Source organism: Hyperolius riggenbachi, chromosome 6 (assembly GCF_040937935.1).
Source record: "Hyperolius riggenbachi isolate aHypRig1 chromosome 6, aHypRig1.pri, whole genome shotgun sequence".
Lineage (NCBI taxonomy): Eukaryota > Metazoa > Chordata > Amphibia > Anura > Hyperoliidae > Hyperolius > Hyperolius riggenbachi.
Window position 1 is genome coordinate 77,752,877 of NC_090651.1, and position 10,847 is coordinate 77,763,723.

At 44.6% G+C, this 10,847-nt stretch overlaps 1 protein-coding gene across 1 annotated transcript in view; it reads right to left on the reverse strand.

Moving 5' to 3' along the window:
• CCDC24 (coiled-coil domain containing 24) overlaps window positions 1-10,343 on the reverse strand; it is a 101,329-nt gene extending 90,986 nt beyond the window's left edge. Inside the window, exons 1-2 of the mRNA XM_068242534.1 lie at window positions 10,286-10,343; window positions 2,860-3,056 (exon numbers count right to left, since the gene is read on the reverse strand). Coding sequence (XP_068098635.1) covers window positions 2,860-3,027 — 168 coding nt within the window. The 5' untranslated portion in view covers window positions 3,028-3,056; window positions 10,286-10,343. The remainder of the gene's footprint in view (window positions 1-2,859; window positions 3,057-10,285) is intronic.
• Between the last annotated feature and the right edge of the window lie 504 nt (window positions 10,344-10,847).

Sequence of the window (10,847 nt, forward strand, 5' to 3'; positions counted from 1 at the left end):
AAAAGTATCTATTTTTTTCGGCTCAAGTGTAAACCAAGCTAACAACATTAGTTGATTACACCCCAATATGCCAATAAATCCCTAAAGCACACAGTAAAAGGCCATTACCCACCTCCACTTCCTCCTGCACAGAGGTTTTCCAACATGTTTTATCAGACTTTCCATTGATAAACTGCTCAAAATCAATAGATAGAAAATGAATCAACTGGACATGTTGGGGCAATAATCAACTGGCAGATTCAACCAATGCGATCAAACCAGGCAGAAATTGGTTGGGAGAATACAGGCCAACCTTACATTCTAAAGTCTTCTCTATACTTTAATCCTTTCCAATTCAATTTCAGGATCACATGGGTGATCCAGAAATGGCTGCAGTGGTGGGATCCAGAGGATGTCTACCTTCAAGTCTAAAGCAAAGAGACGACCCTGGATCAGGGGAGGGGTCAGGCCCAACAACAGCTTGCGAACTGTAGCAACGTCTCCCTTGCACGCATGCCAGTGTTATTATGTGGTGCACCCAAAATCATGTTTAGGCCTAGTGGACACCAAAAATCGCAAAGCCTCGCTTAGGGATTTTAGTAACGATTTTCACTAGTGATTCCCAGCGTTTGCCTAGCAAAATCGATTTAGTGTAAAGTACACTTTGACCAGGGTGTAATCGGTTTTTGCCCCCCCCCCCCTAGAAAAAAACAAATAAAAAAAATGTCATAAAAATCGATATGTGCAGTGCTTTTTAAAACGATTGTTCCGTTTTCATATACTTCACATTGAAGCACAAACACCCCCAAAATGCTGCAGGACCTGCGTTTGAGATGGGGAGGGGGGGGGGGGGCGGAGAACAAAACACATTGCTCTGGTGTCCACTAGCCCATAGAAAATAAGTTAGCCAAGCGCTATTCAAAATGCTCAAAAGCGCTCTTGCTGTGTACTAGCCCTAGCCTAGCCACTTGTTTCAGGAGACAGCTATCATCGTAGCACTATATATTCAAAGCTAATGAACACACTGTTGATGAAAGAGTGATGGGTGTCCGTAGCAAGAATACAGTACCATAAAAAAAAAAATAGCGGTCTGGCAAGAGAAATTCAAATTTCCTGATCTCTGAAGTTGGCAAGTAACGTTTAAGAACGCCTTTGCACACACTAGATTTTCAGCCTGATAGGATGGCAAAAGATCATTTGGCCTCAGAAAATCTATAGTACCGTACATCACTTAACTCAATATAATATCAGGTTTTAGATAGGCACACCTTGCCGTGGATGGTTGGTTGCTCAGCCCTGATGAAAAAGCAACATCGATCCAGTACAAACAATTCAAGTTCGGCTGGCACACCAGTATCAATATTCCAAGCAGTTTTATTGTATGCACAATATGACAATTGTTTTGGGGCCACGGAGGGTCCCCTTCATCAGATAAAGTGCAGACATGGTAAGTCTACTTTAGGGGACCCACCACAAATCTCCATAGACAAACTGACCTCCGTGTAAACTGCAACAAATTTCCGCCTTCCCGCCGCCACAACCCCCACATGGGACATACCATTAGAAAGCTCAGAATCTCCTCTAATGAGAAAGAGATTGATGAGCAGACTTCACGGGAGGTAAGTATGATGAGTGTATGTTTATTTTGACTTTTAACTATCACTTCAGGTTTGCTTTAAAATCTGCTCTGAACAGTCGATAACTGCCAAACAGAGATGCGGTACCATTACTGGAGACAGCCAACAGGAGGAGCCACCCTGTCCTACTCCTAACTCTGTTGGATCTGATATACTGCTGGGCAGGTTTTTCTCTTTCTCCCTCTCTCATCCCTGGCTCCTGTCTTCTCTGCCCCTTACCATTTGTGCTCCCTCCCACTCTCATTCACAGTCCTGCTCTCTGGGACCCCACTCCATTCGGTAACTTAGCAACATGCTCCTGCATGCCAGAAAAAAAATTGTAGTTTAACGAAAGAAAAAAAATAATATACTTGATCACTTGTGATTGAAATTAAGTTTAATTGGCTCAGGTGTGCAGTGGGGATACAAGGGGTTATTCTTCTGGAGGATATATTTCCGGCTTGAAGGAGGGAGTGCGTCGTGGTGAGGCTTGCAACGCGACCAATTGGGACGCGTGCAAGCAGTTTGGAACGCAGGGTGAACGGCGGAATTATGGGTAAATAACCACTTGTATCCTCTCCACACACCTGCGCCAATTGCTGCATTTCATGTATGTGGGGCTAATTGCTGCATTTCAGATCTGTGGGACTAATTGCTGCATTTCATGTATGTGGGGATGCATTTCATATAGGTTAAGGTAATTGTTCCTTTTCATATACGGGTGGTGAGTGCGCATTTCATAGGTGGGGATAATTGCTGCATTTTTTTTATTACCGTTAACAAAGAGGTGTATAATAATAGTAGGAAAAGTGGTGCAAATGTATTTTGTAATTTTAATGTAGCCCCTGACAGCCCCTCTTTAAATTCCCCTGCATAAAAAAGACACAAGGGGCACAAGGGGTTAAAACAACTGCAACCAGGGCTAGATAAAAAATGTGTTCACTTCAAGTTTTTTTTTGGGAAGAAACATATAGTGATGGAGGGTGTTTTTACTTTGGTGGTTTTTCACTTGTGGTAGAAATTAAGTAATTATTCTGAATTATGCAGCGAGAGCAGCCCAGTCAGATATGTCACTAAAGTTGGAAAGACTGTCCTACATATACTGAAGAGAGGTGAAAAAAAGACAAGGCAAGTCTCTGTGCTGCCCATAGCAACCCAGTTCTAGCTACCAGCACTCTATGGTGGAGGACAAAATGAAAATGAATAACTTTATTAATCTGTCACTTAGTGACACAATAGGACAACAGTAGCAAGCATCACACACCTCTGTATGTAGATCCAGGCTCAGATCCACAGCTGCGTCTCCCAGAATCCTCTTAAATTCTGCCCTCTCACTCATGGGCACTTGGTCTTCCACTAATCTCCATAATGATGGTGGAGGCTCTATAATCTCTCCATAGCCACTGTCCTGGTCATTAATAGGCTGCAACATATCAAGTTCTGTACTGACAGCACATCAATCTGTTTGGGAATGAGTAAGATGGTTAAAGAGACTCTGTAACAACATTTTCAGCTTTATTTCTTCTATCCTCTTGCACTGTCTCTGTAATATATCTAATCTTCTTTTCTTTGTCAAGCTTTGTCCACCCAGGGAGGAATGGGCTGCCTCTGTTGTAATGAATACAAGTTATGCACGCCCCCTACAGGCTCACTCCTGTGTGCTTTGTTTATTACTGTGATGCAGTTTGTGAGGCTAAGGGGGAGGGAGCTGCCTGTCACATGCTGCAAAACTGTGAGAATCCCAGACTGGAGCGCAGATAATTCATTATGTAATAAAAACTTGTAGTATACTGTATGATGGTAGATATATATATACACACACATATTAGTATATGTAGGGGTATTTCCAAGTGTCACAAGTTTAAGCATGCAATGATGCTGAACAAGGGTGGCTCAGTGGAAAACAGCATTTGTGGCAGGGGGTTTAAGGTTAGGTGTCCTAGTGGCTGCAGCTCAGGCACTTTGAGTCCACTAGGGAAAAAAAGCACAATATGAATGTTTTTGTCTAGTAATGTTGGTGTTCGAATCCGGGATTCTTTATTCTTAAACCAGAATTATGCCATCACTGCACTGCAGCACCAAAGCTAGTGGATAGGATCAAGGAGATGGGGTCCACCTCAAGCTTCATGGCTCCAATGCTTCCGACTTCCAAGCTGGCAGGAGTAAGCATCGGAGTCACGTGACGCACCACGTGGGCACAAACCCCATGACCCTCTACACTAGCTTTGGTGCTGAAGTGCGGTGTACGGCATAATTTTGGTTTCTGAATAAAGAAACCCAGATTTGAACACCAAAACTAGTGCATAGCATCAATGAAGAGCAAATACAATGCTTGAGGCAGGGAACACACGTGTCTTTCAGTTTTCTGTGCGCGTTTTTCTGCGCATGTTTTCTGCACACCTAGGGCTTGATTCACCAAGTGGTGCTAACTGTTAGCACGCTTGTAAAAAGCCTCTTATCATGCCTAAACTTACTTTGCGCGAGCTAAGTTTCGCGTTCGCGCGCAAAGTTTAGCGCTGCCCGGTGCTCGCTAAAACAGCACACCCGATGCGCCTATAACGGCGCATTGGGTGCGCCCTAAACGTTGCATGGGTGCGATGTTTAGGGAGCACCCAATGCGCCGTAATAGGTATATTGGGTGCGCCGTTTTTGTTTCGCGCGCACCCGGCTTTGCGCACGCAAAGTTTTGCACGCGATCTGATTTGGCTTGGTGCGTACTAACTACTTAGCACCCGAGTTAGCACACCCAAAGCCTTTAGGAGTGCTAACTAGGTTAGCACCAGTTAGTGAATCAGGTCCCAAGTGTGTTTCTAAGCAGAAAAAGGTGCCCGTTTTTTCAAAGCAGCTAATGTAATTGATAGAGATAACTGACAAAATGTGCAGAATCATAATGCAAAATGTCAGTTTATTTCTTAGCGCGAAAAAAGCATTAAGTGTGAACTAGCCCATTGATTAACATCAGTTTTTCTGTGCAGAAAACGCGTACAAAAACAGTCAAGTGTGTCCCCTGCCTGTAGAAGGCTCTTAGGCCCGGTTCACATTTGCGTTTTTTCACGGAACCAGCCATCAGGATCAGGTAAAAACTGTTAGTTTTTACATCCAGTGCGCTGTAAAATGTCAGTTTTCTATTTGTTCCTATTTAGCTGCAAAACTTTCCATTTCCGGTCCACTGGGCACAATGGTCTGGGAAACTAGGTCCTGCTGCATTTTTTTGTCAGATCCGTACAAGCGGATGGATGTGAACGGATCCATTGGTTTAACATGGGATCCGTTCGCATTACCCGCCCGTTTGTACGGTATTCATTCCACTCCCGTTACGCTCACCGCTAATGTGAACCGGGCCATAGTGGACTCCTGCTCCAGGGGTGAACCTTAGTAAGTCTCTGTGACTAAGTGGCCAGCACTCCTACCATACAGCGCAAGAGATTCAAGTTCTGATTCTAGCCAGGACACTACATGCATGGAAGCACTCCAGTCCTCTTCCACATTCCAAGGCCATACGTATAGGTTCATTGGATTTCCCACATATCCGACCTTGACTATGTAAGCAATGTTACACTATAACGATAGTAAGAACGATTGCTTGCGAGCTCAGTTGAGGAACAGTTAGGGTCGGTCCACAATACATCGGACCCAGCTGCAGTGTGTAGCGTACCCTGTGCGGGTGATCCTGCTCTGGTGGCTTGTTGAGATTCTGCCACTGTCTGCGGATCATAAGAGTGGCACATCATCAGATATGGCAACACATTCATTGTTTAACGTGCAGGTTGTGAAGGTGTATTGTGGTATTGCAATGGAAAACAGTCCAGCAGAGGACCTAATGTGTGGACCTTAGTGACTAGTAAATGACTGAGTGTACTCTGTACACCACCTTTGAGAATGTCAATGTTATATACAGTGAACTGTGTGGAAGTAGTGGGGATCAGGAGTCAAACAGGGCAGAAGAAGTAAACACTGATCCATATATCCAATAAACCAGCATAAATAAGGAATGAAAACAGTCAAGGTGGGTCATCAGTTTTTCATCCAGGAAGACAGTGAAGTGACTACACAAAATCTGCTGCCAAAAATATAGGAAACAATGCAAATGTGCCAATTATGATGCTCAGCATTTTTATTCACCTTGTGGACAGTCATAACTAAAGCGAGACGTGTTAATTAAATAGTTGTATTCTCCTAAAGGATTGTTGCGGCTATCACCCTCATACTTTTTTTAAAGTGTAAGAGGATTGATGCAAGGATCACCACTGTAAAGCTCCCTCTCCTTCTGTGAAAGGTCTGTCCAGGGTAACAACCTAACCAAAACTCCTCACCAATAATCTGAGTAGCTGGGAATGCAGTGTGGACTGGGGAGGGGGTGCAACAGTGAGTGACTATCTGGAGGACAGAGTGCCAATAGTTGTGGGTTCAGTGTGAAGTGGGGAGGTATGGTGTGAATACTTGTGTTGCAGTGGGGGAAGAGAGGCAGCCATACCATTAGATGGGTTTGCAGTGTGTTATGTGTAGGCATCATTTTAATAAATGTGACTTTTGTGTGAACAATTGGGTTGCAATGTGGAATAAGAGGTCATGGTGTAATTAGTTGGTGGGTGCAGTGAATAATGGGAGGGCATGGTGTGAATACTTGGGGTGCAGTGTGGAAAGAGAGGGCATGGTGTGAACACTTGAGGTGCAGTGTGGAAAGAGAGGGCACCATGTAATTAGATGGGTTGGCAGTGTATATTTGAGGGCATGTTTTTAATAAATGGGAGTCTTGTGTGGGTTGCAATATGGAATAAGAGGTCATGGTGTAATTACTGTATTTTTTGGACTATAAGACTCACTTATAAGTGAGGAAAAAAAGTCACTGCGTCGTACAGTCTAAATGCAGGGAGTTCCTGACTTGTGAACTCCTGCCAATACAATCCTCCATCTTTGTGTATGCGTACAGCGCTCCTACTCTGTGACACAGATTATATACAGCTTCTGCAATATGGCAATTAAGGTTTAGTGACCATCCCTACTTAATAGTATAGGTATTGGTTAAATGTCAATGATCCTATCACATCAATGTCCTCTATTATTAAGATCCAGTATCTAGATTAATCCTGCACAGTCCCGGATTCACATATATCAATTCAGTTGTATAAATCCTTCATTCCACATCCCATTTGCATAACTCAGGACCACTGTACAATAATTTACTCTCACCGATGTCCAAAGGCTGACATATGCCTTTGGACATCGGTGAGAGTAAATTATTGTACAGTGGTCCTGAGTTATGCAAATGGGATGTGGAATGAAGGATTTATACAACTGAATTGATATATGTGAATCCGGGACTGTGCAGGATTAATCTAGATACTGGATCTTAATAATAGAGGACATTGATGTGATAGGATCATTGACATTTAACCAATACCTATACTATTAAGTAGGGATGGTCACTAAACCTTAATTGCCATATTGCAGAAGCTGTATATAATCTGTGTCACAGAGTAGGAGCGCTGTACGCATACACAAAGATTGTCCTTTAGGGAGGTGATACCCCCCAGCGTACGTAGCGATCTGCCAGGGTGGAGGTGGTACATTTACTTAAAAAATTGGCCATATAGTTTAAGAGTGCAAAGAGGAGCGCCTATACCACATAGTAAACTAATACAATCCTCCAACCTGCCGCAATGTCAGGGACTCCCTGCACTGTGCCCATGCAGATGAGGGAACAGGGGAACAAACAAATGACACAGGGGACACAAAGGGGCACAGAGGACGCAAGGGGGACACAATGGGGCATAGAGGAGGACAGAGGCGGACACATGGGGACACAGGAGGACTCAAGGGGGACAGAGGAGGACACAGGGAGACACAAGAGGTACAAGGGGGAATGAGGTACAAAGGGGGCATAATCCACAAGATGCCCCTTCAACATGTATGCACCAGGTTTAGTATATATATATATATATATATATATATATATATATATATATATATATATATATATATATATATATATATATATATATATATATATATATATTTTTCCCCCTGGTTTTTGACCTCTAAACCTAGGTGCGTATTATGGTCTGGAGTGTCTTATAGTCCGAAAAATACAGTAGTTGGGGTGCAATGTATAATAGGAGGCATTGGCCTCCTATTGGCTGGATAGTGTAATGGTTAAGGGCTCTGCCTCTGATGTAGGAGTCCTGGGTTCAAATCCTGGCTCTTCCTACTCAGTAAGCCAGCACCTATTCAGTAAGGAGTTCATTGGGCAAGTCTCCCTAACACTGCTACTGCCTACTGAGTGCGCTCTAGTGGCTGCCTCGCAAGCGCTTTGAGTCCGACAGGAGAAAGGCGCTATACAAAAAAAGGAATTATTATTCTCAATGAGATACCACATTCGGTAACGAAATGTCGGAAAATTACCTAATGAAGTATGACTATGTTCACATTCACAATGTTTTCCGCTTGAAAGTACCTTTTGCTGAAAAAGTGCAGTTAAAAAAATATTATTGCTATGTTACCGCACTATTTTACCGACCCTTAGGCCTCGTTCACATCTGACTAGCGCAGATGGCCGTGTGATCCGAACGCAACGTGTACGGTCGCACGCCATCTGCGCCGCTGTCCGGTGCGCTGCTGATCCCATCCATTGACAGTGATGGGATTAGCTCTGCGCTTGCGGGCATAATGCAGGCAGCAGTACGCAAGCGCTTCCCAGCACATCGTACTGCTGCGCAGCGCAGTAGATGTGAACGGTAGAAGGGCAGTCTATGCCCTTCTGCCGTTCCTGCGTTTCAGCACATCATACGTGCTTCCATATCCGCACGGAAGCACGTATGATGTGATTGAGGCCGTAGCGCTTGTTCACACCTAGGACCTTTTTGCTTCTTTTGAGCGCCGGCGACTTTGAAAAACACCCTAAAATACCTTGTGCAATAAATCATTATGGGATAGTTTATATCAGCGCGTTCGTATGCTTTCTGCTCACAAAAGTGCTGCCTGTACCATTTTCGCTGTGATTTTGCTACAATGTAAGGTATAGGAAAAACGCAAAACACTCACAAATGTTTTTTTTTTTTTTATCCGGCGATTGTGTTTGCGTTTTTAAGAATAAATACACTGTATTTATTATTTTCCGGGTCAAAGAGTTCACTTCTTGACTGACATCAGGAAGTGAAAAAAAGGAATCGCTCTGCAAAAGCGCTTACAAAAGCGTTTTGCTCAAAATCGTACAGCGCAGTGGAGTGTCGGGAGGGGGAAAAAGCAAACGCTCAAAAAATCGAAAATCGCTGCCGTCAGCGATTCTGATTTTAGATGTGAACAAAGCTTCACTCATAGGGCTGGTGCACACCGAGCGGCTTTTTCAGCGTTTCTGCAGCCGCTTGCGGCTGCGGATCCGCTTGGTCAATGTATCTCAATGGGGTGGTGCACACCAGAGCGGGAGGCGTTTTGCAGAAACGAAAAATGCCGGGGTGAGGCATTTTTTGGATTTCGGATGCGTTTCTGTCTTAATGTTAAGTATAGGAAAAACGCAAACCGCTCTGAAAAACGCCTGTTCAGAGCGGTTTTGCCGGCGTTTTTGTTACAGAAGCTGTTCAGTAACAGCTTTACTGTAACAATATATAAAATGTACTATACTGAAATCCGCTGCAGCAATCCGCAAAAAGCTAGCAAAACGCCATAGAAAAATAAGAAAAAGCGTTTCAAAATCTGCTAGCATTTTGCGGATCTGCTAGCGGTTTTTGGTGTGCACCAGGCCATAGGGCTGGTGCACACCGAGCGGGTGTTTCGGCGTTTTTGCAGCCGCTTGCGGGTGCGGATACGCTTGGTCATTATATCTCAATGGGGTGGTTCACCAGAGCAGGAGGTGTTTTGCTGAAACGCATACTCCCGGGGTGAGGCATTTTTTGGATTTCGGAGGCGTTTCTGCCTCTAATGTAAAGTATAGGAAAAACGCAAGCCGCTCTGAAAAACGCCAGTTCAGAGCGGTTTTGCAGGCGTTTTTGTTACAGAAGTTGTTCAGTAACAGCTTTACTGTAACAATATATGAAATCTACTACACCAACGCTTCACAAAACCGCAAAATGCTAGCTGAAACGCTACAGAAAAATAAGAAAAAGCATTTTAAAATCTGCTAGCATTTTGCGGATCTGCTAGTGGGTTTTGGTGTGCACCAGGCCATACCCTCAGAAAAAAGTTTGTGAATGTGGAGAAAAAAAATGATAGTAACCGCTGTTGGTAATTTTTGCGTTACAAATTTCTCTTCCGCACATGTTAATAGAGGCCAATGTGTGAATAGTTTGGGGTGCTGTACGTAGTGGGGAAACAATGTGAGAATAGTCAGAGGAGTGGTGCATAATGGGGGGGGGGGGGGCATTGTATAATGGGGGAGCCAACAGGGATGCAGAGTAGAATAAAAGGTCACCGTATGGTAATGGTAATATAGTGAGAAATGAAGAGCATGCTGTTAATAGTTGCGAGTACAGTACAGAGGTATAGATACATTAGAGGGCGGTGCCAGTGGTTGTGGTGTCGTGCGAGAGGTACGGTGTGCAGTGTGTGATAGGAATGAAGCGAGGCATAAGAGGACATGTTGGAACTAATGGGGTGTGCCGCGCGTGATGGGGACATGGAGTGAATAGTTGGGGCGCAACGTAGAGATCACTGCGGCAATACGGGGGCGCGCGAGCTGAAAGGAGAGAACTCCTCACCTCTCAGGACTGCATGCACAGGCGATTCACATTCTCTAGGCGTCCCCGTCTCTATGACAACCAGCGCCGTCTCAGTCATCACGTGACCAGAGACGGCTCCGGAATCATAGAGAGAGACAAGGGCGCCTAGAGAATGTAGATCGTCGGTGGAGACTGAAGAGGCGAGTTTTTATTCTTTGCAGGAGGAGGTCACATCATCAGGGCAGAGTAGCTATACTGGAGCAATTCTCTGGCTACCATCACCACTGAAAGACTACCTATGTTAAGGGAGGGGCTATACTGGGCGCCCTCTATACTGAGGGGGCAACTTATGCTGAAGAAGGGTAGAAACTGCTTCTGATTGTCTACACTGGGGGCCCTCGAGCTACACAGGGGACCCAACTTGATTGCATGAATGGCACCCTCGTGATCTGCTAGGTCTCCAATAGGTTACACTAAACTATGTCCACACTTAGGGTTGCCAGGTCGGCTGATGGAGAAAACCGGACAGGGGGTGGAGTTAGGGGCGGAGTCGGGGCGGAGTCAGACGTGCACTTTTATGTAGAGTGGGGCTAAGCAATGG